We start from the raw sequence: 27,938 nt of genomic DNA, 5'->3' as shown, positions 1-27,938 counted from the left end.
TACATTAATCGGTTTTTGGATGTTTAACCAACCTCGGCACTACTGGGATAAATCCCACTTGGTTATGTTATTCAATCCTTTTTATATGTTTCTGGATTCCGTTTGCTAGTATTTTCTTGAGAATTTTTGTGTCCATATTCATAAGATATATTGATCTGTTGTTTTGTTTTCTTGTGATGTTTTGTCTGCTCTGTGTATCAGGGTAATACTGGTCTTAGAGAATGAATTGGGAGCTATTCTTTCCTCTTCTATTTTTGAAGAGTTTGTGAAAACTTTGTATTTATTCTTTAAATGTTTGGTGGAATTCACCAGCAAAGCCATCTGGGCATGGGCTTTTCTTTGTAGGTCGTTTTTTGATTACTAATTTAATCTTTTTACTTGTCATAAGTCTGTTTTGATTGCCTATTTTTTCTTGTCAGTTTTGGTAGTTCCTGTCTTTCTAGGAATTTGTCCATTTTATTTAAGGTATCTAATTTATAGGCATGTCACTTTGTTCCTCTATAATCCATCTTCCACAGAGTAACCAGTGATCTTTTCAAAAATGCAAATCTGATCATGACACACCCCTGCATCCAGCTCTTCTATGGCTGCCCTTTGCCCTTAGGATAAAGACTCATATCCTTAATATTCCCTATAAGGTTCAGTACCGGCTGGCCCCTGTCACCTCTCTGTGGTCATTACCCTCATGGAGCTATGTTCTCCCTTTGTTCCAGACACAGGGAATTCTTTGCAGCTCCTGAACATACCGCATGTCACAGGTGCTGTTTCCTCTACCAGGTGTTTTCTTCTGTCAAGCTCCTGCTTCTTCTTCATGGCCCATATTAAAATGTTACTTTCTCTAGAAAAGCTTTCCCGACTGCATCTCCTTTCTATGTATCCCACAGGTCCCGTCTCCCTCTCTTACAGCATACACCACTGTATTTTATTGTTTGTTTACATATCTGTCACCCCACAGGGGCATCTTTGTTTATATATTGGTCCCTACCAGAGATAACTTTTTAATCCCCACATCCACGACCTGGAAATATCCCTGCAGTAGATCTGAAATGGAATTTCATTCTAGCAAATCCCATCTCCCCTAGCATGCATAGCCTCCCCTTTACTCCAGTTAGCTTCTTCTTCTTAAATTCAGCTCTACTCTCTATCCACTCAAGTCTTTTTGGAATACAGATTCTGATAATCACCCCCTTCCCCAACTTCCTGCATTTGTGTATAATGATTATCAGCTGACACCTGCTGAACACTATGTCCAAGGTCATAGTTGTGAAAAATGTCCCTGTGTAATCTTATTTAGTGCTAACAGCAGTGAGGTAGCTGTTACTAACTTCATTTTTCAGAGGAGAAAACTGAAGCTCAGAGAGGTTAAGTGAGTTGACCAAGGTCACACAGATAGTAAGTGATATAGCAGGGACTTGGACATGGGTCTGTGTGATTCCAGTATCTGTGCTCTTAACCACAATATCATCCTATCTTTATGTCTTCTTCAATTTTATCTGACTCGCTGAAAAAATGTGAGAAGCAAGACAAGTCTTGTTTCTTAAGGACCAGTGGGAGAGAAATCTGAGTCCAGCAGTGACAAATCAAAAGGATGGGCAAACCTGAAGGCCACACAGCATGGGGTAGTGATTTGGGACTAGCTTTCAGTACAGGGATCCTCCCCACACACTTAGAGACTCTGAGGAAGGCAAAGGAATCCTACCGTGGCTGGCTGAAGTTGGAAGTGACCTCTGCTTTCTTCCTTTGGGGCCCACAAGCCGGGCAGTACCAAGCCAGGGAAGGCCGCCTAGAGACATAAGGAAAATGGGAGCTCAAGACAGGTCAGAATCCGTCCGGTGCTGAGGTGTCAGTTTGAGCTGAGGCTGGCTTAGAGCCGATCCTAGGAGGGACTGTTTGGACAGAGCAAAGACTCCTAGGCTGGCAGCTACCTAGGGAGACATATTGGTGATAGAGGCTGGAAAGCTGGGAAGAGACCAGGGGAGAATTGGACTTCTCATTATGACGGAGATGTGGGGGCAATGTATGTATAAAATAGGTCTTCAAGAACATCTCCCATCATGGAGAGGCAACCCCCGTAGAGGGCTTGGAATAATGACAGTGTAACCAGGGATAGCATTTCTTTTCCTGGAAAGTCCAGTTTCTCCCTCTTTGGCTTAACTTCTCCCTGGGATTGACCAGCAGTAAAAGGTAGACATCGGATGGAGCTTCTCAGAGCATTTATTTTTCCTGATTACAAGGCTGGGAGTGGGGCGCAGCTGAACAGGGCATGTTAGTGGTATGAGTGCTGGCTTGAGTGGAGGGGCTGAAGCAGGGGTTTGAGGGCAGGGAACAGAAGAGCACAAACGTGGAACAGCTGAACTAGAACGAAGGACGTGAGGGTAGCCGTCAGTGATTCAGGAGGCACTGGGAGCAACTGCAAAGGATGAGGACCCACCCCCCCGAAGCCCACCCCATCCCTGGATCCCCTTTTTTCTTCCTTAAGTTAAAAAACAATTCCTTGAGGCAGCTCAGGCGACAAGGGTCAGAAGTCACAGGTTGAAGAGCCGAGTTTGCTCTGGCCAGCAGAGCCACGTTCTGGCCGGATGGCAGCTCAGGCCTCCTCAGCTGTAGCGTCGATGCCCGCGTACGTGAAGTTCTCAAACAGTGACATGTTCACATAGGCCTGGGGAGCAGAGCAAGCTTTAGTGGGGGCCAGGGATGGGGGCGTGCCTGCCCTGGAGGTCCTTGACTTCCACGTGGTTGGGGTATTTGAAGTGACACGGATTTGTTCTGGAGACTCAAGATGACCCCATTGCCAAGGGTGGTCCTCACCAGCCCAGAGCAGCAAGGTCATCAGACCACAGCTGGGGGCTCACATGAGAGACCCTTGACACAATTGTTCAATAGGAGTTTTTTCATGCCCTTATCCGATGAATTGATTGCTAATGCATTCATCCATTCATTTACTTATTCATCTATTTATAAGGCTATTCTTGATTTACCCATTTTTCTGGTTATTTGATTATTCCTTCATTCTTAAGATAGTTTAATAACTCCTTTAACTACTTAGTGATTAATTAATTCATATGACAAAGTCTTCACGTTACTCATTTTGATGCATTTCTTCACTTATATTTATTTGATAATTCATTAATTTATATGCTTATTAGATTCAGTTATTTAATTACGTGTTTATTTGATTGATTATTGTATCATCCATCCACTAATTCTATTCATTCATTCATTCAGTTACTGGGTCATTCATTCATCCTCCATCCATTTGGTGAGCTGACCATCCATGATTCCACTCTGGCTCTGTGCCAGGTGAGGTGTCCCAGATGAGAATGGGCTGATGGCCCCAGCAGAGGACAGGCAGGGAGTCTGGGACCTGGGACCTGGGACAAGGACTTGCTGCTGAGGCTAATCAGTGGCCTTGGAAGAGTTTAGAAGGGCCTCGTGTCCAACCCAGTGAGAGCTGGAAAGGGGGGGCTGCATCCCAGGGCCCGGCCTAGCTGTGGTGCAGCTAGTGGTGGGGACAGGGACGCAGAGGCTGCTGCTCTCTGGCTCCTATGAGAGGGCACCCCTGTGAGCTCGGCGAGACCAGCCCCCGTCCCCCCAGGCTCCTCACCTTCCTGGCTTCCAGCATTCGGCCCAGCTGCAGCGCGATCTGGGCAAAGGGGGGTCGCTCGTACGGACGGTCCCGCCAGCACTGCCGCATCAGCTCGTACCTGCAGGTGGGGGATCGCTGAGGTGAGGGTGGGTCAGGGCCTGCTGGGGTGACGGGGTTCCCGGGGCTCAAGGCTGAGGGGACTCACACTTCATCGTCACAGTTGCGAGGCTGCTCCATGCGGTAGCCCTGCGGCAGCTTCTCATAGAGCTCGGCACATGTCATGCCGCAGTACGGGGTGCCCCCTGCGGGAGGGGCAACGCTCTCTCAGCCCAGGGCCCAGGAGGGAGGGTGGGGGTGGGGTAGGGAGAAGGTGGGGCCCCTCTCGGGGACAGGGGTCAGGGACTCACCAAGGCTCACGATCTCCCAGAGGAGGACCCCAAAGGACCAACTGAAATGAGGAGGATGTACTTAGTTACCTTCTAGGCCCCGGGGCCCAGCAGCTTAGTGTCTACCTACCCCGGGCGTGCAGCCCCTCCCAGCCCCTGTGTGTATCTACTTTGCAAGGGTCTGGCCTTGGCCAGCTGTTGTCTCTGCAACTGAAACTCCTTCACAGCCTCCCAGGCTTAATGTAATCATAGCTAACATTTTTACTGTGCACTTACCGTAAGCGAGGCACTGATCATTTAACGTATATGTTAATTCATTTAACCCTCACACCAACCTTATGGTATAGGTACCATTATTATCCCCATTTTACAGATGGAGACACAGAGGCACTGAGAGCTTAGCTAGCTCACCCAAGGCCACACAGCTAGTAAGTGGCAGAGCTGGGATTCAAACCCTGGCAGTCTCGCTCCAAAGCCCTTGCTCTTAACTGCCTCTTCTATTGTAACAACAGCTGTGCAGGTCAGAGGCGGCTGAGGCCAGGGTGGAGGTTCTAGTTGCGGGGAGGGAATCTCAGGGGTCTTGGGGCAGAAGCAGGAAGTAGGCAAGTAGTGATCAGAGGGGTGGTGGTGTGGTGGATAGTGAGCCAGGCCGCCCAGGCCAAGGGGCTTGGGGCAAGGGGCAGAGCCAGGGCTGGAGCGCTGGGCAGGCCAGGCTCCCTGGAGAGAAGGGCAGGGGTGTGCCAGGATGGCTGTTTGGAGGAGGGAGCGCAGAGAGGGCGTCTTGGGGGTCATGCTCTGGTTAGGTCCTTGGGTGGGGATGACCTGCCCTTCAGAGAGGAAGGCTAGAACATTCTCTGAGTGGTCTCTCCATTCACCCAGGCGTTATCCACCAGCATCCCCAAGCCTCTCCAAGGCATCCTCCAGTCTCTTAGTCAAATATAGCCCTAAACCTCCCCTACTCCAATCCTACTCCTGACACACCTTCCAAGTTGAAACTTCCTTCCAGCTAGCCCCACGCCTTCCCACTAAGATGCCGGGCATGGCCAAGGTATACCTGAGACATGTCTGTGTCACACCTGTGTCACACCTGGAACACACCATAGGGATGGCCAAGTCACGCCTTGGACTACCTGAGACATCTCTGAGGTGCGTCCAGGTTACATCTACAAGCATCCTCAGGGGACCAGACCCTCCCGCCCCTCCCCCCCACACTCACACATCGCTCTTGGTGGTATAGACACTGTAGTTCAGAGACTCAATGGCCATCCAGCGCACGGGGAGACGCCCCTGGGAGAGAGTGGGTTTGAGGGGTCAGGTGACGAGAAAGGGGCTGTTCAGCAGGTTCCGGGAGGCAGGGCCGGGTCCGGCCCTGAGAGGGGGACCCAGTGAGACTTACCATCGTCTTCTTCACATAAACCTCCTCCCCCCGAGAAAGGCCGAAGTCCGCAATCTTGGAGGCCAGGTTCTCTCCGACTAGCACGTTTCGGGCAGCCAGGTCCCTGTGGATGAACTGCAGGCATGGTCAGAAGTCAGGAAAGATGGGGGATGAGTGAGCCCCAGACTCCGGGGCCAGCGAGGGGTCTGGCCCTGCGGCTGGCTTCGTGGGCCCCTCCGTGCCTTTAGTAGCCCCTTACTCTTCTGCCCCCCAACCCAGGCCTCATCCTGGATCAGAAACTCCTGCCTGAGAAGAACCACAGTGCTGGCTGTCATCCCTTCCTTCTTGTGACCTGGGCCACGGCCAAGTTCAGGCTGTATCCCTCTCCTGGGACGAAGGTGGGCTTTTCCCCAGTGACCACACTGCACCTTCTCCTCTTTGCATGCTCCCTGACCCCGTCTTTCCTGACCTCTCCCCGACCCCCACCCCACTGATGAGCATGGAAAGGCCCTTCTCTTGCCCAAAGTGACCTCTCCCTTGAGTTCCAGATCCTCCCCACTGGGCCCTCCACCTTCCTCAGAGACCTCTCTCCATCACCCCTCCCTCTATCTTGGCCCCTTCCCCTCTGCTTTCAAAGATACTCAAAACTTTAATAACTTCAAAATGCCTCCCCTCAGTCTCTGGTCACCCCCTACAACTGTCCCCTCTCTCCTTTCATTCAAGCAGGGTGTCCTTGAACTTGTTCTCAGGCCTCCCCTGTCTGTTCTACCCTCCAGCCTCTCCTGGTGAGTCTTGCCCACTCCCTGGCTACCAGTGTCACCATCTATGAAGTGACAGCTCCCAGACTGTCGTCTCTGGCCCAGGCCTCCCTCCTGAGTTTTAGGCTGGCTTCTTCAACCGCTAAGCCAGCACCTCCACCATGATGTCCCTCGGATGCTTCAAATGCAACACCTTTTTCAGACCTGCTTCTCGCCAGGTGTTCTCACCCACTCATCCAGGACAGGATGGGGTCACGTCCCTCTTTATTCCTCAATCCCACATCAATTAGAGCCTGCCAATTTAATCTCCTGAAGTCCGCTCGATGGTCTCCCCTCACCTCCCCCAACACACACTCACACACACCTGCTTCTCACTCAGGTACTGCATGCCATTGGCGGCATCACTGGCAAAACGCAGCAACTGCCGGGAGCTGAGGGTGGAGGCCGTTCCATGTTCTCGGGCAAAAGCTGGGTCAGTTTCCAGGACCCGGCTCTTCCTCAGGAAATCAAGCAGGTTCCCATAGGGGGCATATTCAATGGCGATATACAAGTAACCTGGGAGGTGAGGAATACAGGGTGGTGGTTTATACTCAGGCAACCTGGGGTGGCAGCAGGCACCCCATGGTACTAGACAGGGAACCTGGTGCACGAAGGAGAACCAATAGTGATGTTTCGGTGTCCCGAAGCTTCCCACAAGCTACAGATGCAAGGGTGACGGCTGATAATGGGGGTTTGGAAGAAAGGGTAGGTAATGAGTTGGGAGCTCACCTCGGTTCTCACAGGCCCCCAAGAGGTTGATGATGTTGGGGTGATGCCCCAATTTGCACAGAACTTCCAGTTCTCCCGCGAAGTCACGATGATCATTTTCAGAGGCATACTCTGTGTAAAGAATCCAATATCACTTTTGCCGAAAATAACCCTGGAGAAAGGGTATGGGCTGGTGAGGGCTGGTGTCAGTTGCTGGTGGAAGCCAGGTGGGGCCTGGGATTGTGGGACAAAGGAGAGGGTCAGGGCTTGGGCGGGAGTCACTCGCAGCGGACCTTTCAGCATCTTGATGGCTGCGTTCATCTTGAGTCCGTCCTTCTTGATCATGGCCCGGATGACCTGGCCGAAGTTCCCCTCCCCAATGAGATCCTCAAAGGTGATGTCCTCCCATTCCAGCACTGGGTAATTCAGGGGCTCGGGCTGTGGTTTTGGCCGCCGGGTCAGTGTCAAGGTGCCCGAGCTGAACTGCAGGATGGTCTCCTCACCCTTCATAGGATGGGACAAGTGGGCAGACAGTCCGCACAAGAGACAGGGGCAGCAAGATGCACAGATAGGCAGACAAAGAGTGGTTAGACAAATGGACAGAGACTCGACAGAGGGCACCCTGGTGGCCAGCCAGGCACAGTCAGACACAGGACACATACTGAGATGGAATCATATGAGATGGAGCCATAGGTGGGCTGTTGGGTGGACAGATGTCCAAGGAGAGACATGCAGAGGCCGCCACCTGGGGATCAGGTGTGTGGGGCTCTGGAGGAACAAGGAGTGGGTAAAATTGCTAGAAGCCAAGACATGAGTCGATGGAAGGATGATACTCCTAACATTTAAAATTGAAAGGAACTGGAATGAACTGTGATGGGGTGTAATGAGCTTCCCCTTATTGTGCTAATCCCACAACCAGTTTTTTTTTTGTCACCAAGGACGCTCTGGAGGGGATTCCAGCCCTGGGCGGTGGGCTAGGGTGCATTTACTGCGCACCTACTCCGTGCTAAGCCCTGAGCTGCTGGGAGCCAGTGGATGGGTTTTCTTCTCCACAGCAGTGGAAGCAGAGATTACCCCTGTCCACCCACTTGGCGACCACCCATAGCTCTCAAATCACCCCGGGACCTGAGGATAGAAAGAGCACAAAAAAGGGAACATCCACTCCCCCCAACCAAGCAGGAGCTGGGCCACCTGCACAGGGCTGATAGCAGGAAGAGGGAACCGCTGAACAGGACCATGGGCGCTGCCAGTATGAGAACCAAAAGAAGGGTTAAGACAGACCTGGTGGTGGGTGTGGTCCCTACGTGAGCTGCAGCCCAGCTTGAGGGGCGAGGGCTGAGGACACAGGTCACATGGAGTCACAGAAAACACGGACAGCTGAAGGCACACACCAGCATGCACACACACGTTCTAGTGGTGGCCCCTATGCAGGGCATCCATGAGAGCTACACGTGGACATGTGCTCAGGCAGGAGCACAAGCAGAGGGACACAGGCGCGTACAGATGGGGGCACTCACAGGGACGCACACGTGCACTCACGCCCGGCACACGCGCTCATGCATACACGCACGCATACGCGCACGCAGGTGCATGTAGCAGGGGTACATCTTGATATATGTCAGGGTGCTATACCCATTTAAGGCTGCTTTCCTACTCCTTCCCTCCACATTCGTACCCGTGACCCTCCCCTGCCACAGCCAGGGCCGCTTTCTGCACACACTGACCTCAGAAGGAGGCCAATGCAGCCTGGAACAAAGAGGCTGATTGAATCTCTGAAGGGAGTTTTCTAAAGGCATGGCAGAGACAATAGCCTCAGACACTAGGCTTTCTATCACAAGGATCAGCCCTTGAGAGAGAAGTTTTTTGTTTTTGTTTTTTTGAAATGCCAAAGCTTGGCTGTAAATATCAAGAGCCCAGGCACAGAGGACCAAGGTCAGAGTTCAGATCATAAGTGACAACAGTGGGGAAGATCCCAGAGGAGAGAGAGATGGGAGGAGGTGACAAGATGAGGTGATGCCTCGTCCCTGAAGAGGAGCCAGCACCCCACCCCCACCCCCAGCCCCTCGGTGTGGGCCTGCTGGCTGGAGGGGCATAGGCAGGACAGAAAGCTCAGCCAGGTTTACAGGGAAGCCAAGAAGAGTGGAGGCCTGTGCTTCCTGTCTCCAGGAGTGACAGGTGAGGCTGCAGGCCCAGCTCAACAGCTGTAGGAGGGTCTGCAGCAACGGGTCTGAGGGCCATAGAATACGCTGCCTTCTGCAGGGCACAGGGAAGCCCCTTGGAGAACTTAGGTCTCCCCAAGGAGCCCCTGGGATTTGCAAGGATGGAGGTTGGGATGAGGAACTCACAGCGCGAGTGCCCTGCTGGCAGGAAGGAGGCTACGGAAGGGCTGAGGACATGAGTCACAGATGCGTGCAGGTGCACGCTGGTACCCAAGTGCGGGACAGCCTGCCCGGACAGAGGCCGGCACAGAGCCCAGGCGTTCCCTACGTTATCACCAGGCTTCCCAGGCTTCCACCACCCCTTGTGAGAAGGGGGAGAATCCTTAATTGACCGTGGTGCAACATGGACATAACCAAGTGATTCTGAACTGGGGATATTAAACATGTCACCACGAATATAAATGGGCTGTGAGCTGAGTTCACTTCTAGAGAAATAGAGAAAATTATTGATAAGTATTGCACCCTTGCACGTTGTTGAGTGTAGTCTTATACCTATGACATAAACACCCATGTGCACGCGCGCACACACACACACACGCTCGCAGTGTACAAATACTCATGTGTGTATAGGTAGGAACGTATATACACAAGGTCTGCACACATGTGCCCTGAGAAGGGTACAGGTGACTGACCGATCCCGACTGGTAGGTGAAGGTGCGTCTGCGATGCAGGCAGCTTCTGCGGATGCACGCCAGGGTTAAGAGGGCAGCCAGGATGGTAAGGCAGGTGGCAGACACAGAGCCCACCACAGCCAGGACCAGCTGTTGATCCAGACCCTCTTCAGCTGCCTGGACCTCTTGGACCGGGCCCTCACTCTGCAGCCCTGGATCCAATAAGAGGGGCAGATCATAGGGACGCCTGGGTCAGGGAACCCAGAGGCCACCATGGGGTCACACAGAGGGAGAGGTCAGAGATCCCAGTTCCAGGGAGGGAGCAGGTATATCAGGCCTAGGACCAATGGGTCTGGAATGACATGATTTTTCCAGCACTAGGACAATGGGTCATAGGAAGGGAAGGGTCAGGGTCCCCAGTGCCAGGGCTTGTGTCATTTGTTGGGAGGGGGCCTAGGATGCCCTAGCTCCAAGGCAGGGGATCACTTGGAAGGAGAGAGCATTGAGACTGATCCTGTGGTCCAGGAGTCCTCTTGGGCCCCGCCCTCTCACCGTTGCTTAGGGTGGACTCTTCTACCATGTTGCTCCAGTCACCGGGGCCCTGGACACTGGCCCGCACACGGAAGAGGTAGCGCGTGCTGGCGTTGAGGCCACGGACGACGGTGCTCGTCTCCTCGGGCCTGTCCACGTCCATCCACAGCGGGTCTCCTGAGCCCTCAGCCACCTGCACCTCCACAATGTACTTGGATATAGGCCCAGCTGGAGCCTCTGGGCGCTGCCACACCAGCTGGATCTCGGAGTCTGAAAGGGCCTGGGCGTGGAGGTGTCGGGGGGCTGGGGGCCCTGCGGACACGGGGGTGAGAAGGCAGGGCTCAGATGGGACCGGGCTGTGTGGCTGTGGGGTCAGACAGATCCACTCTAGCTGTGTCCCCGGCTCCGCGAGCCCCAGAATGGGAGCCACCCCGCCAACCTCCTCCTTCCTTCCTGGGCTGAATCCCTCTCCCTGCGGGTTCCTTCACCCCTGAGCTTCTGCTGCCCCTGGTTCTCCTTACATGCCAAGTCTTCCTGGCGGCCCAGACCCTCCCAGTGTCATAGGTCCTCCCCATGTCCCCCCACACCCTGTGTTCCCACCAAGTCCCATGTCCTCCTGGTACCCTGTATCCTTCCCTGTGTCATGTTCTCCCCGTGCTTGTGTCTGCCTCACATCCCGGGTCCTCCCTATGCCCATGTTTTCACGTTCAATGCTCTCTGCATGTCCATCCAGGCTCCTATAACCTCCTATGTCCTTTTGGGTCTCCTGTGTTCCCTGCGTCCCATGTCCTCCCTCGTCTTGAGCCCATCACCCCCTCCCCAGCGTACCGCTGGGGGGCAGAAGCACACGAGCAGCGGGTGAGGCTGGGCCCAGGAGGGTACAGTGGTAGAGTCGCACGTCCAGCTGGTAGTGGGTGCCAGGTGTGAGTCCGGTCAGGAGGGCGGTGCGGGCCTGGGGGGACGAGACGTTCTCCCGCCGCTCCTGTCCCCGGGCCCCGTCCCACAGGCGCAGCAGGAAACCATCGCCCACCAGTGGCCCCGGCACCGAGGGTAAGGACCAGCTCACTCGCAACCGGTCGGGGCCCTCCACATGCCAGCCCTCCAGCCACGGCTGCAACAAGGGCTCTGGGGCCAGAGGTCGGGGGTCAGAACTGTCCGGTGGGTCCCTGGGGCCGGACGGGATACTGATCCCCAGGGGACAACCTCCAGTGGGAAAGGCAGGGACCCCCAGGGTGGACAAGCCATGACAACCCTGAGTGCATAGGACAGTAACCCCTGGGGGGCAGAAAGGGATAACTCTTGGCCTCTCACCAGGACAGTCTGTGGTCATGAGGGTGGGAGGCCCCCAGGCCCCCTCCCCACCTTCCCCTGGCCGGCTCAGCTGCACGCGGACACTGTATCCCGTCTTCGGCCTCAGGTTCATTAACGTCACGTTCTCACTGGGGTCCACTGGGGGCGGGGTGTGCAGCACACACTATTCAGTCCCAACCCCTTCCAGAAGCCACCACTCTCCCTTCAGTCCCTCTCTTCTCCACACACTTCTCCCTCCCTTTCCATCCCCCCTTTCCCCTCATCACTGCCTGACGTCCCGTCCTTCCCCAGCCACCCCCCCTCCCCACCCCCTGCTCTCGCCCCGCTCACCCACGATGGTGGACCAGGCCATGGTGCTGTCCTGGGGCCGGTAGTGCAGCCGTACAGAGGCGATGGGCCCATCCCCGGAGAAGGAGACCAGCGGGGAGACCACGAGCTGGCGGCTCTGCTTGGCCAGGAGCCGAGGGGCAGTCAGGGGCACCGGGGGCACTGCCAGGAGACTCGGGGTAAGGCATGGCCCAGACAGCACCCTCCCGTCATTGGAAATAAGAGCAGACTCTGTCTTCTGGGCATCAAAGACAACTTTGGTTTTTGGTTTAGATCTGGGGACCCCCTGGGCTGGGGAGAGACCAAGTTCAACAGATGACCAGAGTGTCCAGGGCCCAGGGAGGACAGCTCAGGGTGCAAGGACTCGGCAATAAGGACATGAGGATGTCCCAAAAGATGTGAAGTGAGGGAGTGGCATGGCTGGACAGGGGTTTGGGGGAGGGCACTCTGCCCATGCAAAGTGGGTGCAGATGGAGGGACCTGAAACCCACGGCAGTGTCACCCTACTCTCTGCCCCTTCCCCCATCATCCATCACTCTCTTAATTAAAAAAAAAAAAAGTAGCAGGTGATGAAGCACCTGCTCTACCCGGATGCTTCATGTGCATGGTCTCTAATCCTGACAAGTGCCTTCAGGCAGGGCTCATCACCCCTATGTTATGAATGAAGAAACTGAGGCTCAGAGACACGGAACAACTTGCTTAAAGACACGGAGCCAGGGTTTGAACAGGGTCTATCTGACCAGGCCACCTAAAATCAGCCCATCCTGCTCCAAGCAGCTTTTGTGCCCCTGCTCAGTTTCCTCACCCCATGGTCACTGCCCTTTCTGCCTTAGCTTTTCTCTCCGGATTATTGCATTAATGCCTTAACTGGTTCCCTTGCCTCTTTCAAACATTTTCCAGGCGGATTTTCTAAGAATGGATGGATGGATGGGGGAATGGGGGAGGGTCCAGGAAGGTGCAGGGGTGTGGCTGAGGGGGTGGGAGGGAACAGTGGGGTCAGGCAGGAAGAGGTATGTCAGGAGGAAGTGCTGGTCTGGAGGGAGAGAAAGGTCCAGTTTGGATCCTATGGAGCCCCTGGGCCTGTGGCTCACACGTGGGGTTAGATGTGGAGGTGGCTGGATAGAAAGTGGGCCCTTGGGGCTTCCCTGGTGGCGCAGTGGTTGAGAATCTGCCTGCTAATGCAGGGGACACGGGTTCGAGCCCTGGTCTGGGAAGATCCCACAGGCCGCGGAGCAACTAGGCCCGTGAGCCACAATTACTGAGCCTGCGCGTCTGGAGCCTGTGCTCCGCAACAAGAGAGGCCACGATAGTGAGAGGCCCGTGCACCATGATGAAGAGTGGCCCCCGTTTGCCGCAGCTAGAGGAAGCCCTCGCACAGAAACGAAGACCCAACACAGCCCAAAAAATAAATAAGTAAATAAATAATAATTAAAGGTGCTAATAAAAAAAAAAAAAAAGAAAGTGGGCCCTTGAGTCATGCACCAGGTAACTTCCATGCTGACTTCAGAACCAGACCTCCACTACGCAGAGGTCCCGCCAATTGGGTCTGGGGCCCAGGAGAGGGGTCCAGGCTGCAGATCATATCTGGGAGTTGCTAGGGAACGGTTGAAATCTTAGAAATAGTTGACATTTTAACTAATAATAACAATAAATGTCAACATACATTGAGCACATACCCTGTGTCAGGCACTGTGCTAAATGCTTAAAAGCATCATCTAATTTAATCTTTACAGCAACCCTATCAAGGGAGCGCTGATATCCTCATTTCACAGAGAGAGAAACAAGCTATGAGGAGATAAGTAACTTGCTTAGATGATGGAGCTAGAGTTGTAGTGAAGATTCAAAGCCAAGTTGTCTGGGCCCAAAGCCTGGGGAGAGTGAGAAGAGAAAGGCTGGAGGTGGGGCACCGGGGTGGTAGAGGGGGTGACAGAGTAGTGGAGAGAGAATGGGAAGCAGAGTCTGGCAGTGAGAAAGAGGAAGATGAGCAAGAGGTCTGGGCTTATGTCAGGGGAGGACGGGGTCAGGAGCACAGGGAAAGAGGAGCCAAGGGGCGGCAGGGGCTGTGAATGTCTGAGGCTTATGGTGCTGGAGAAGGTGAGGGACACCTATACCGGGGTGTGGGTGCTCTGCTCTGAGCGATCCTGGGCGCTGGCAGCTACCTCCTTACTCACCAGGAAGCACCTCTGGAAATGAAGCAGGTCACCCTCTGAGCTCCACAGCCCCAGGCACTCCCCTGTCCTGGCAAGGAGTGCCCTGTGGTGTGACTCGGGGTTGGGGGGTGGGGGGATGCAGCATCCCAGAGGTGGAGTGAGAGGCACTGTGTGTCTATGGGGTGGGGTTTGGGGGAGGTAGAGAGGGGAAGCATCACCCTGGGCAAGGCTGCAGGGTGTCCCCTTTCTGGGGCATGGGATGCCCTTTCCAGATGGGACTGAGCTGTGCTCCAGCCTGGACAATGCCCTGCCCAGGCCACAGGTTGACGACAAGCCCTCATCTCTGCCTGGTGCTGGGCTGTGGCCTTAGATGCCCTTGGCCTTCCTGCGACGATGCCCAGTCTGAGCAGCATCAGCTAGGACATCACTGACCTTTGACGTTGACCCTGAAGCGTCGGCTGTCTTGGCCACCGGACGTGGACACGCGACACTCCCAGAGCCCACTGTCCCCAAGAGCCAAGCGGGGCACCTCGAACTCGGCTGTGGTCCTATCTGGCTCCACAATGGCCTTGGTGGACTGAGAGAGATAGGGGAAGGGGACAGACCACAGAGAATGTGTGCCACGTGGCGGATACAAGTGTGCTCGTCCAGGCTGATGAGGGGACGACAGAGCCTGGGTGGTGGTCCCTCAACAATCAGCCTGACCCCATTTGAGCTGTGGTCAGGCCGGTGGGCAGAGCCCGCAGAAAGCCCCGAGGGGTCAGGGGTCTGGAGGGGCAGGGGCCCTGGGCCGGGGTCACGGGGCTGACCAGGAGGACCGTGCCGTCTGGCTTGCGGAGCTCCACGCTGCCCCGGACTGGGAAGGGGTTCCCCACGGCGGCACAGTTGATCCGGGGTGTCGTCTCTAAGTTGAACTCCAGTTCTGAAACCATGTCCAGGATCTGGGGGATCCGGTCTGGGGAGAGAGGGGACACGCATCCTGGAGGCCCTGCAAGGGCAGATACGTGACTGCCACAGCGCCCCTCCTCCGGAGTCCTGCATCTTAGCGGCGGTACCGCCAGCAGCCCAGTCACCCAGGCCTGAAAGCCAGCAAAGTCCTGTGCAACTCCTCCAGGGCCCTCACGCCCACCTCTGACTGCCCCTGAGTCTACCTCCTGCACCCTCCGCCTCCTCATACCCTCCCACACGGAGACCAGACCCCTTGCCAGCCTCACAGCCGGAACGCTGGTTCAGGCCTCCATCGTTTCTGGGCCCTGCGACAGGTCTTCCAGGCTCTCCTGCTTCCACTCCCCACCCAGCAGCCAGTGTCCTCTCTCAAACACAAACCTGAGAGCCCTGTGCCTCTTCAACAATTCCCTGCTGGCCTCTCACATTAAGTGCAAATCCTATAGCCTGTCGTTCAAAGGCCCCAAGATTTGACCTCCTCTGATCACTCCCGGAGCCTCCCCTCACGCCACTGTCCTGGTACCTGAGCCTGAGTCCTCAATCCCCCCGATGTTGTCCTGCTCTCTCTCCAGCCATCTTTCTCTTGTCCTTCATATCCCATCTCAGATCGCACCTCTTCCCAGAAGCCCTCCCTGACTCTCTCAGGCTGGTCAGGGCCTCCTCTGGGCTCCCACCCACTCTGGGGTGCTGCCCATCCCTGTATGGATGATGTGGGCTGGCGGTGAGAACCTCCAGACCATGAGCTCCCTGAGGGCAGGGCTTTGAGCCAGGGAGATGCGTCTGGTGAAGGCTGACCTGTTCCGAGGGACCTCAGAGCCCCCCGTGCTCGTACCTGACTTCTCACAATGCACCCCATGCCACCCGGAGGGGCAGACGCAGCCGCTGAAGCGGTCACAAGTGCCGCCGTTCTGACACTGGCACTGGAGGTGGCAGTCAGCCCCAAAATGACCTGGGGCACAGGCTGGGAACAGAGGGGGTGTGGTTAGAGGGGCACAGGTCAGGGGGCAACGAGGGCCGGCTGGGGCCTGGGTAATGACAGGCTGGGTAGAAAGGGCACTGACCAAGTGAGCGGGGACCATGGAGGTCTTGGTGTGCAAGTCAGGGCCAGAGTGAAGGGCTGGGGCCAGGCTTCTAGCCGACTGCCTGGGTCAGGGAGCACGGAGGGTGGGTTAGTCCGTACCTTCCTGGCACTGGCTTCCTCTCCAGCCAGATCCACAAGAACAGCCATAGGGGTCCGGGAGGCAGAAGGTGAGGCCTCGGCAGCCTGATGTGCCTGGGCACTGTTCCTGGCAGCTCTGCCCAAAACGGCCCTCTCTGCAGGCTAGAAAGAGGGCATGTGGGTGTAGGGGCCTCTGCTGGGCCCCAGGGTTCAAGACCTACTTGGCATGTTCACCCTCCAAGGTCCATGCCCATGGTTTGAGAGTCTTCCCCCAGCCAGGCATCCTCTCCTGCCCAGGTCCTAGTGCCCCCCTCCTCCTTACCCTGCTCACAGCGGGTCCCAGTGAATCCAGGAGGGCACACACACTCGCCGTCCTGGTCGTGGCAGACACCTCCATGCAGGCAGCCCGGGCATTCCTTGGTACAGTCTTGTCCCCAGTGCCCTGCCCCACAACCTGCAGGAATGTGCTCTCAGCAGCTGACCCTCACCCACTGGACCACTGCTGCTGAGGACTGGGGCAGCCCTGGGGGATCAGAGGATGCAGGGGGTCCACAGGAAGTACCATAGGGCTCCCAGCCTCCCACACCACCCACCACCTCTGCCCTCTGCTCCTGACCCCGCACGATGAGTCGAAAGAAGGCGCTGCCCAGTGGGCTCGCTTCCAGGTAGGTGGCACTGTAGATGCCGCTTGATGACGGCTGCACGCTTGGGAGCTGCAGCAAAAACCGCCCTTCCTGGGCCTCGTGCCAGTCCAGGGTGTAGAAGTAGGATCCTGGGGGCATAAACGGGTCAGGGGCCTCAGCATCACACAAGAGCTGGTGTTCCCTCCCTCTGCCCACCTCGGCCTGAGTCACATCAACGTGCGCCAGGCAGAGTGAGCAGACCTGGGGGAAGGCACCAGCGAGTGTCTGGACCCAAGCCAGAAAGCTGGGAAGCATCCCCTTTTCCATGCTCCACCAACCACTCAGTAAATCACCAAGTCCGGTGTAATCTCCCCCTCGTCTCCTAAAGCTGCCCACTCCTCTCCACGTGCACTGCCACCACCCTGCTCCCAGCCTCCCACAGCCTTCCAAGCTGTCTCTCTGCCTCCAGTCTCTCCCCCTTCCTGTTCGTCCTTCACTCAGCAGCCAGTGAGATTTTTCTCCAATAGATTGCGCAGTAGCTCCCCTACTTAAGCTCTTCCAGAGTTCTCCACTGCCCTCAAGACAACATCCGACTCCTTAGCAAATCTTTTTCACCAGTTTGGCCACTGTGTAGCCCATACCTCTCCACATCCTGCCTGACTCCTAACATTCCTGAATTCCTGAATTGCTTGTATCTCTTCTAGAAACACTGTGGTATCTCACAGCTTCCTGCCTTTGCTCTTATCAATCCTCCTCCTGGAATGTTCTTCCCCTCTTCTTCATGAAGCTAGTTCCCAGGAGCCTCTCCCTCCAGGACGTGTGGATCCTAATATCAGGGTCCTTGTCCCTGCCCCACCCCTTCTTGCCTCTTTGCTCAGGATGGAACAGAGATTCTAGGGAACGCAGGTCTACCTGACTCTCCACATCTCTCATCAGTTCGGGGAGCCTGGAGCTCAGGAGGCAAACCCCTTGGCCCAAGAGAAGGGTCCTCCTCCCTCAGGAGCCCAGGGACACATGAGTCAGCCAAAGGGCTGTGGGTGTGAGAGCTGAGGCAGGAACCTTTGGGGCCACACAGGAAAACTGCTTCCTTCTATGGGGTGCCCAGAGGGCCTGACAGGGCCAGGGTGGGGGCAGGCCTGGGCTGAGATCCCCAGGCCTGCCCAGGCCCCTGCACGTGTCTTGACAAATCTCTGGAAGAGGCCAAACCTCCCTTGCCTGTTCTGGGACTTTGTTACCCGTTCTCTTCTTCAGCATGGGGACTGCTGCTCCCTGCCAGACGGGCTAATGTGATAGCACCTGCTAACTCTCAGAGGAGAGTCCAACGTGAGGGGTTAACATAGCGCTAATTTGGGGGTGACAGGGAAGGAGGTAGCTGACCACGAGGCTGCTGGTCCTCTGGGCGCAGTAGGAGGACATCTCACAGCTAGAGATGAGTTGGATGCAGGTGCTTCCCATGGACCTGGTGCAGGAGAGAGGGGGCGCCCCGGAGGTTGGCCAGTGGGGGTAACAGGTGCTGTGTCAGGGGCCAAAACTGGGAACACTGAGGGCCATGGAGGTGCTGGGGTGTCAGAGCTATGGGTTTACCTGCCCACCCAGTTCAGATGCCCCTCTCACCGTTGCTCTTCCAGATCACATCTGTCTGCTTCTCCTTGCGCACCCACGCGGAAAGTACTGCCGTGTCGCCCTTATTCACCGTGTGTGTGACCTTGTCCGGGAGCAGGTGGGCTGCGAGGCGGATGGAGGGCGGGGTCAGGGGTCAAGGGCAGCCCCTCCTGCCCCTTCTCCCCGCCGGCGGCCGGACTTACCTCCTGGGCTGTTGTGCACGTAGAGGACGCGCGTGCGCCGCGCCCCCGCGCCGCCCACGCAGGAGAAGACGCCCACCAGGTCGGAGGGCTGCGAGAAGCCGCGCAGCGTCACCTGGCGCGAGCCATTGCGGGCCAGGTGCAGGGGCTGCCAGGGCCGGGGCGTGCGCACGATGCGGTCGTCCTTCTCCAGCAGCAGCGGGGGCCCCCAGGCGTCCGAGCCCCTGCCCGCCCCCGCCTCCCCGGACACGCAGGTCAGGAAGAAGCGCTGGGGCTCGGTCAGGCGCAGGTCGGCCAGCAGCGTCAAGTCCACCGCAGCGCCTGGACCGGGATACCGGGCTCCGTATGTGGCAGGGCCCCGCCCTCACCCCTGCCCCGCCCTCCCCCTCTTGCCCCTCTCCTCCCAGCCTCTCCCCGCCCCCCCCCCCCCAGGCACTGAACTTTATCAGGCACGTCCACCCCCGTCCCTTCCTGTCCCAGTCCCCTTCCCGGTGCACTGGCCCCTTTCCTTCAAGTCTCTTCATCCTAAAAGAACAAAAACAAAAACAAAGCCCCTTCTCTGGCTTCCCCATCCCCTCCCTTCTCCTGCCAGATGGCTTCCCTTTACAGCCCAGCCTTCGGAAAGAAAGAATGATCTATGCGCCCCGTCTCCATTTCCTCTATTCCCGGCAGTCCCCTTTCCTGACCTGTCTCTGCAGCTGCTCTGCAAAGGGGAGCCGCTCTCCCTGCCCTCCCCGCCCCCGCCCCACCGCCGAGTGCCGCTAGGAGAGCCGTGGAGATCAGAAGTGTCTTGGAGGAACCCCTCCCCATCACTCCAGAAATCTGGACCTGTTTGTTGTGCTGGGATTGAAGGTGGGAGAGGCTGGGTTCTGTAGCCAGCTGGTTATGGGGCAGAAAGGAAGAGAGATCTGGGCCCAGCAAAAGGCCAGAAGCAGGGAGGGCAGACCCTAGGGCAGAGTTGGGGCTGAAACACACACAGACACCAGGTGGGCCTTGGTCTTTGCCTTCCAAAGAGCTCTGGGCCCCATGGGGAGACAGACATGGACCTACCCGTCAAATGCAGGGCACTGTGTGGGGAGCACAGAGAAGGGACGCCTAACCCAGCAAGCGGGAGGCAGGGGATGAACAGGTGTCTCCTGGGAGATACAGCTTGAGGGTCTTACAGCTGAGCAGGGTACGGTGAGGGTTCAGAATGAGGATAGGGAGAGGTCAGTGGTAGGAAGGGCATTCTAGGCAGAGGGCACAGCCTGAGTAAAGGTGTGGAATGAAAGGCTGGGGCACACAGTGTGAGGCAGCAGCCAGGAGGGACCAAGTAGAGCTGGAGTCCAGGCCTGGCTGAGCCCTGCCAGCCTCCTCAGCCCCGGGGCCCACACCTTCCCGAGCCCCTCCTACTCTGTCCCTGCCTGTTCACTGCCAAGTGGTTAGTTGGTTTAAGTGCTACTTCACTTATCAATGGCTATTCTTTGAGAGGCTGCCATGAGTAAATGAAGCTGACTGCCTGTCCTGTGCCGAGCACCTGTTTTCCTTTGGGTCCTCACACCCTCCAGAAGTTGATGTCTTTCCATCCACAGAGGAGGGTCATGATAGTTATTCTCCACGCTTCCTCTAGCAAGCTCATCCCCTCCCTGGGCTTTCACTATCACTTCTGAGTCAATAACCCCTGAATGGCCTCTCAGCTCGGGCCTGCTTTCCATCAGCTCTTTCCAAACCTGCTCCACTCTGGGCTCCCTGCCTCGGCAGACGACAAAGCCTGCCTGAGATACAAGCTTTGGAGTCAACTCGTACTCCTGCTGTCATAATAATTAATGTTTATTGGAGGTCAGTGATATGCCAGGTACTTTACTTATGTTCTCTCATTTTATCATTCCAACTCTCCTGGGAGGTGAGTGTTATCACCCCAATTTTATAGCTGGCAAATTAAGGCTCAGAGAAATAACTTGCCCAAGGTCATACGATGAGTAACTGGCAGACCCCGGTTGTCTGACTCTAAAAGTCTACACCTCGGAGCACCACTCTGGCTGCCCCGATCAGTCACATAATTCTATTTCCTCAAAGCCTCTTGGCTTCATCCCCATCCCCAAGCCCGCCCTTGTTAACCCTCATCCTTACCCCCCTGGACCATCCTGACAGCCACACTCCTCCTTCCTCAACTCATCCTCCGAAGTGATCCCTCTAAGACCTTGTGACTCTCTGGCCTACAACCTTCCATGGCTCCCCATTGCCCTCAGGATGCAGTGCTTGCTCTTGAGCCCTCTGCTGCTCACACTGCCCCTCCTGCTGCGTTCCCTCCAGGAACCCTCTCTCCTGTGCACTTCCCCGCCTCTGAGACTTGCATCTATTGTTCTGGCTGCCTGGAATGAAGACCACCCCTCTTAGTGAAGTCTTTCCGAATCCCTTTTCGTCTCCTACCCTGAAGCAGAGTAAGCTGACTCCTCGGTGCTACTCTGTGTCTATCTGTTCAGTGCTCACCTGGTGTCCTGTGTCCCCCACTAGACCATGAACCACTCTAGGCGGCCTTTGCGTTCTAATCCTCTGTGGGCACCACACTGAAGGAATCGGCTACCGCTTATTCAGAAGCTCTTACCAAGTGCTCTGTGTAAATTACCTCCTTTAAACCTAGTAACAGCCATAGGAGGTCAACACCATTTAATCTGTTGTACAGATCTAGCGGCTGTCTGCCTCTCAACTAGTGGCCTGTCACTTAGCACAGCTCCTGGAATATTGTTGGTGCTTGATAAATGCTTGATAAATGAATAATTGAGTGAGTCCCACACACTGACCATGTGAGTACCCACGGAAAGCTTCACGGGCCCAGAGGCCCTGCTGCTCCCCCCTGATGTTCACCTCCAACACAGTCAATAGCTGCTCCCCTCCCCCAATCCCTGGTGCCTGCCTGGGTTTTCCAGGCCCTCATCCCACTTTCTAGCGGATCAGGGTGCAGAGGAAAGTGATGGCAGTGATGATAGGGTTTTCTCGGGGGGAGTCAGGGCTTTGGGGGTTGGGTGGGGGGAGGTTCAGGGCAGACTTACCAACATGAGAAGCCAGGAAGAAGATGGGGAGCAGCAAAGGGGGCCCCAGCCAGACCATAATCCAGAGGCTGACCAGGCCAGCCGGGACAAGTGGGGCCCACGGTCAGTCACTCTGGGTCTGGCTGCTCAGCCTGTGCTGTCAGTGTGTGTTGGTATTGGGGAGGAAGAGGAAATGAGTTAGCTTGGGTGGGAGGCGGGCCGGGGAGAGGGGTGGGGAGGACTTATCCTGCTTCTGGGCCTCTGGGCCCCCCTAGTCCGGCCCCTACAAGGCTGGGGATGGGTGTGGCCTGGAAGGTCCTGGACTGGGGTCACTTGAGGTGGGGGAGGGTTGTGATAAGGACAGACCTGGGGACTGTTGGACTGTTTCCCCTCCCCTCTTCTCCGCGTGGTCCTCAGCCTTGCCAGCACGCAGGAGGCAGGAGGCAGGAAAGGGAGGAAGCCGGTGGCTTCCTCCTATTGAGAGGGGATGGGGGAGGATATTGTTCTGGGGTGTCCCTCCTCCAGCACAAACACACGATTCCTCAAGTATGCGTCCCAGGACGTGGTTACATGGTTGTCCTCGAGAGCCGCTCATGTATGGAACACAAGGATCTGGCATGTACACAAAGGAACAAAAGAACACACTCAGGGCAAAAACCCTTTGATTCAATCTTGTGTAACTCTCTCATTTCACAGACGGGAAAACTGAGGCCTGCAGGGCTTGAGGGCTCTCTGAGGTCATGGTGAGGCTGGGACCTGAACTTCTGACTTCGTTGCTCCTCAAGGACTCATGCTAAGCAGACCCAGAGAATGCACAGGGAGTGAGTCCCTTGGGTTAAGCCAGTAACAGAGGCTTCAGCACACTGTCTGCCTGATGTCATTACCCTTGGGCACTGGGGCAGCAGAAGCCCCACCCAGGGAGCGCCCGTACTCTTGAGGGCTGATAACAGCCTGGGAGCAGTCCCAGCCCCTTGACAAAGGCTCCGAAGCCCTATGGATCTGCTGTGCCCCTCATCTCTCCCTGCCCTGATGCCACCTCTCCACTGGCAGTTCCCAGAGCAGAGCCTGACCCGCAGGCACAGAATGCCTGCCGAGGCGGGGTGGCAGTGGGGGTCTGTCCTGGCAGGGAGCAGAGGGAGATGTGTTGGAGCCCTCCGATGGCCAGGCTTGCTAGTGAAATCTGTGACTCCTCTGCCCTTGAATGGAGTGGTTGCGGTGGGGTGAGACCTGGTGCCAGGTTAGGGGACTGGTTTGGGAGTCCAAACCCTCCTTTTGGGGCTGTGACATCTTCCCAGAGTCTGTTCCCGGGTGAAAGCTGGACTCTCTTTTGGACTCACCAGGCTCTAATTCACTGTCTGGGGGAAGCTGGGCCCCTGCAGCCTAACTGAGCTGGTTTAGCCCTGCGGCTCATCTGAAAATCCCTGAAAAGTCTCCGGAGAGACGTTGACTCCAGGTGTAGTTTGAAAAACAGATCAGGGAAGACCCCCAGGCCCACGCTGTAGGCCCTCGGACACCCCGTTCCTAGGTGTGAGTCTGGGAAGAGCTTTCTGTGGACAAGACTCGGGTGGGAGTAGGGGTGGTGGATGCCTTCTTAGTCTTCAGCTCATCTTGGTGCCAAGACCTTTGACTCTGGTGTGAGGAAGCAGCTGGGAAATACTGCGGCAATTTTTCTGGCAGGGTTGTAGTCAGAACTTACCCCTTGGTTCTGGAAAAACCTGGTGGGCCTAACGTCATTTTGTATGTATACATAGAGCACTTGGGCAGCATCTGATCTAGAAAATGACAGGTGTTTGCTCTGTGACACTATAGCATGACAAAGACTACAGGCCCATCTGGCCTCCCCACTTTCAACTGGGAAACAAAACCCAGTAGTAATGATCTGTAGATAAGCACAATGCACATCTTGCAGAGTTTGTATATAAGGGTTTATATTATAAAACAATGTCCTATAAGTGTAAAAGTATATTTTTACACGTGTTGAGATTATGTTGCAAGTAACTTAAGTAGCATCTGTTTACAAACAGCATGTCACAAATGAACTGTCACCACACCAACTAATTTTGAGTGGGTTGTGTATACATCTGGCTCCTGCAATAGGAATACTTAAACCATAATGCATTTCTCAAAGTCTCAGTCATTGGAAAGTTACAGACCAAGAATAACGTTAATGCAGATATGCAGTTCTACACATTGTGAGGTCAACCCTCCAATCCAAAACAAAGCTGATAATGATAGAGCTAAAGGTAATTTATTTTTTAAAAAAGTAAGAATAGCAGCATGACTAACTCCACACAAGGCTGATAATTCACTGCTATGTAAGACGCCTTCCTGCAAATAGTGGGAATTCCAGCTCTTGGCACATACAGGAGTTTTGCCAGGTCACCAGGGGTTCAGGGCAGCCAGGCCTCCTAGAGGAACTCTGAAGCAGAGATTTTTACTAGTCTTCATGCCATTTTACTTTCCAAATGCCAGATTTTAGTCACCTTCGATTAGAATGTTGCTAGTAAGAAGCCTGCTGTTGGACCTGAAAAGGAAAGGTAATGAAATTAGTTATCATTTGCCCATAACAACTGAAAAAGGACATGTGATTTTGCAACTGTCCAAGACTCCTGGGGGCAGCCTCGTGCTCCACTGTGGGGCTGTGGAGCTAAAGAGGTCTGTGTTTGCTCGATGGTATCAACTGATACTGAAAATGGTTGCGTATTTTTCATAGCTAATCTGTAGCTTTGGGGCTGCTGCTTTTGGAGACGCAGTCTGTCGCGGTCCCTTTGGGCTGCCATAACAAAAGACTGGGTGATTTATAAACAACAAACACTTATTTCTCACAGTTTTGGAGGGTAGAAGTCCAAGATCAGGGTGCCAGCATGGTCTGGTGAGGACCCTATTCCAGGTCTCAGGTCCTCATAGGGCTGAAGGGCAAGGGAGCTCTCTCAGGCCTCTTTTATAAACATATTACAGGCATCCCTCAGAGATACTGTGGGTTCCGTTCAAGACCACAATAAAGTGAATAATGCAGTAAAGCGAGTCACATGAATTTTTTGGTTTCCCAGTGCATATAAAAGTTAGGTTTACACTATACTGTAGTCTGTTAAGTGTGCAATAGCATTATGTCTAGAAAACACAATGTATATGCCTTAATTAAAAAATACTTTATTGCTAAAAAATGCTAACAATTTTCTGAGCCTTCAGCGAGTTGGAATCTTGTCGCTGGTGGAGGGTCTTGCCTCCATGTTGTTGGCTGCCGACTGGCCAGGGTGGTGGTCGCTGAAGCTTGGGGTGGCCGTGGCAGTTTCTTAAAATAAGACAATGATGTGTGCATCAATTAACTCTTTCTTTCCCTTGAACACTTAGAGGCTGTTGTAGAGTTATTAATCGGTCTGATTTCAATATTGTTGTGTCTCAGGGAACCCCAAGGAGAGGAGGAGAGACAGGAGACTGGCCGGTCAGTGGAGCAGTCAGAACACACAACATTTATCGATTAAGTTCGCCATCTTAGATAGGCGCAGTTCGAGGTGCCCCCAGATAATTACAATAGTAACATCAAAGATCGCTGATCACAGATCACCATAACAAATATAATAATAATGAAAAAGTTTGAAATGTGAGAATTACCAAAATGTGACACAGAGACATGAAGTGAGCAAATGGTGTTGGAAAAGTGGCACCGATAGACTTGCTTCATGCAGGGTTACCACACACCTTCAATCTGTAAAAAATGCAATATCTGAGAAGCATGATAAAGCAAAGCATGATAAAATGAGGTATGCCTGTAATTTCACCCTCATGATCTAATTATCCCAAAGGCCTACACCTCCTAATACCATCACATTGGGCATTCGGATTTCTACGTATGAATGTTGGGCGGGGGGTAGGGATAAACATTCAGACCATAGAGTAGTCCTTATCTAGGAGCAGGTTAATGAGACCAAGGTTTTAGCCCTTGTCTCTATGTAACAGTTGTCAGACTAGCGCTGGGCCGCTGGCCACATTTTGTGTAGCATTAGTCTAATGGGGTAACAGACAAAGAGGGTTGGGGGCTAGATGGCTGAAGTCAAAACTGAGGTCTGAATTTGAGAGTTACAGGTATCCCCCACTTTTTCTCTTTCATGAGAGACCTGCCTTAGTACCTGTTTTTGCTGACCAAAAGAAATCCGAGGAGGATTCACGATTTTATGAAAAAAGGTGAAAAGCGAAAATAGCATTCAGCGTTTGTTTTGCAGGGAATTTTTATAGAGGCAGCTTGCACCCTGAGCAGCTAGAGTGGTAGACTGCCAAGCTCCTTCCCCGGAAACTATACTCAGCATCTCAGCATCAAGCCCCCAGAGCTCTGAACTGCGTTTGTGAGCATCTGTGCTTAATCTCGATTTATTTTGTGCACGTGTTAGCGAGATGTGTCCTAAGGTAATTGCTTCTTGGCTTTATGCCATTTCAGCTTAAAGGTTTCACAGGAACACTTTATTTTCCGATAGTGGGGAGACCCGTAGAGCATTTCTGGGTTATGGCAGAGTCTATGGGGTCGCTATGGGAGTGGCAAGGAGGTGAAGGCCGCAGGAGACAAGGAAGTCCAACAGGGGTTTGGAAGGGTCATCTGTAAGGATATGCTCCTTTTCCCCCTTATCATTCAGAACACACTGTATCTTTACATAGATGCAGGCATTATTTATCTACATAGGCATTTATTTATCTACATAAATTAATCAGAATTCTTCTGAAAGGGAGATATGTCCCCCTTCTCTATCACTTATCTATCTAGTCAATTATTTGTTTTATAACACCATGTACTCATGGATATTTATTTCATACTTTGGGTTATAATCCAATACTACTTTATTTATTTTGTTGCTCAATTGTTCCAGCTTTGGCTGTTGGTAGTGCTTTCAGTTGTCTCCTGTGTTCCTTTGACATTTTCCCACCAATGTAGGGTTTTTTATTGTTGTTGTTGTTATTTGTTTGTTCTTTACCACTTCCTTACTTCCTGACTCTAACAAGATGCTCCAGGCTCATGTTGCATATTTCCTGCTCCAGTCCTAGAATGAGCCATCTCTCCGAGGAGCCCTGTTTTGTTTTGTTTTTTTAATTTTATTTGAGAATGATATTAGAAACCAAAATCTGGGTGCCAAGTGTGCTTACTGCTACTGGGGTATTATTGCTTCTAGGCCCTCTCAGCAGATAGAGCAAAGAAATATATGTGTTTATACCAACTCGTGCATATATACATATCTATAAATATTTCTATATATAGCAATTTGTATTTATAGTAAACTAAACATCAGTTCATAAGGATGTCTCCAACTCTAATCCATTACCACATGGGGCAGGAGCAGTGCTTTTTATCTTAGACCCATCCTCTCCCTGACCAAATACAACATTCATCCCTATTATTTAATTTTTTAAAAGCATATTTTTAGAAATGAATCATATCTGATAGTGAGAGCTTATCCATAGTTAGAACTAAATGTACATTATGAAAACGATAAAAGGTTAACACATGATTATCAGTGAATTCACCTCAAGTATCAGATTTCTAAAAACGCTACTTAAAAGAGTTTTCTCCTGGTAAGAATAGCCAGGAAAACTCTGAAATAGAAGATCAATGAAGGGTGTTCCAGTCCTATCAGAAAGTAAAATGTAGTAGATTGTATTTTCCCCAATTGGCCACAGTATTTTCTCCCATTCCACCTGTTTTTCTTACAATGTGACCTTGATATTTGTCCCACTGAGAGATGGGGTCATTTCTCCTCTCCTTGGGTTTGGATGAGATTGACCCACTTGTAATAAAATGATTGCAGAGAATATGATGCTGCCGGGGTCAGAAAGATAAGGCAGCTTCTAGTTTGTTCTTGGAAGCATTTGCACTATAACTCTAGCTGCCATGTAAACAGTCTGTCTTCTCTGAAGCCACCATGCTGTGAGGAAGCGTGAACTAGCTCACACAGAGAGACCACATGAAGAAACCTTGAAGCTGCATGGTGAGAAAGGGACGCCTGACCATCACCCAGTTGCTCCAGCTCCTCCCCTCCGACACTTCCAGTTCTGGTTACTTTCTGATAACCGAACGAGCCCGAACCACCCAGCCAACACTTTCCCAAATTCCTGACCTACAGAGACTGTGAGATATAATAAAACAATTGTTGTTTTGAATGACTAAATTTTGGGGTGATTTATTTCACATCAATATTTTCCAAGACATAAAACATATTCTATATAAAGTCTCAATAATTAAAACAATGTGTTACCGGCATACAAATAGACCAATAGAAGAGAAAATCCAGAAATGGACCCAAATACAAACAGGAAATTAGTATGCATAAAAAGTGGCATTTTGAATCAGTGGGAAAAGTTGTTTCTTTTTAATAAGTGACGTTGCAACAACAGGTAACTGTCTGAAAAAATAAAGTTG

The 27,938-nt window shown here is 53.5% G+C and overlaps 1 protein-coding gene across 3 annotated transcripts; it reads right to left on the bottom strand.

The window, feature by feature from the left end:
- Positions 1 to 2,196: 2,196 nt before the first annotated feature.
- On the bottom strand, positions 2,197 to 21,720 carry TIE1 (tyrosine kinase with immunoglobulin like and EGF like domains 1). Of its 3 annotated transcripts, none has more exons than XM_057545894.1 (23): positions 21,560 to 21,720; positions 18,534 to 18,851; positions 18,343 to 18,453; positions 16,722 to 16,877; positions 16,428 to 16,559; positions 16,127 to 16,267; positions 15,779 to 15,907; positions 14,811 to 14,956; positions 14,434 to 14,578; positions 11,855 to 12,142; positions 11,525 to 11,662; positions 11,042 to 11,338; positions 10,235 to 10,525; positions 9,704 to 9,894; positions 7,146 to 7,356; positions 6,874 to 6,984; positions 6,470 to 6,660; positions 5,369 to 5,482; positions 5,189 to 5,259; positions 3,994 to 4,034; positions 3,792 to 3,888; positions 3,605 to 3,704; positions 2,197 to 2,659 (listed from the first exon to the last, which is right to left on the bottom strand). In XM_057545894.1, the coding sequence occupies exons 1-23, from the start codon at positions 21,615 to 21,617 to the stop codon at positions 2,588 to 2,590; spliced, it is 3,549 nt and encodes a 1,182-aa protein (XP_057401877.1). In that variant the 5' UTR covers positions 21,618 to 21,720; the 3' UTR covers positions 2,197 to 2,587. The 3 variants fall into 3 exon arrangements, with proteins under 3 accessions (XP_057401877.1, XP_057401880.1, XP_057401890.1); XM_057545897.1 differs by having other exon boundaries at positions 11,855 to 12,013; positions 21,560 to 21,719; XM_057545907.1 differs by lacking the exon at positions 15,779 to 15,907.
- Between the last annotated feature and the right edge of the window lie 6,218 nt (positions 21,721 to 27,938).

This window comes from Balaenoptera acutorostrata, chromosome 1 (assembly GCF_949987535.1).
Source record: "Balaenoptera acutorostrata chromosome 1, mBalAcu1.1, whole genome shotgun sequence".
Classification (NCBI taxonomy): Eukaryota; Metazoa; Chordata; class Mammalia; order Artiodactyla; family Balaenopteridae; genus Balaenoptera; species Balaenoptera acutorostrata.
This window is presented reverse-complemented; position numbering and strand designations above follow the sequence as displayed.

What these genes read in the sequence shown, in the direction of transcription:
- TIE1 (XM_057545894.1), bottom strand. Translation starts at nt 21,617, where the DNA reads ATGGTCTGGCTGGGGCCCCCTTTGCTGCTCCCCATCTTCTTCCTGGCT. An exon ending in AGAGTCCACCCTAAGCAACG is followed by an intron (nt 9,895 to 10,234) that starts GTGAGAGGGCGG and finishes TATTGGATCCAG; the next exon opens with GGCTGCAGAGTGAGGGCCCG. An exon ending in CTGGGAGATCGTGAGCCTTG is followed by an intron (nt 3,889 to 3,993) that starts GTGAGTCCCTGA and finishes CCCCTCCCGCAG; the next exon opens with GGGGCACCCCGTACTGCGGC.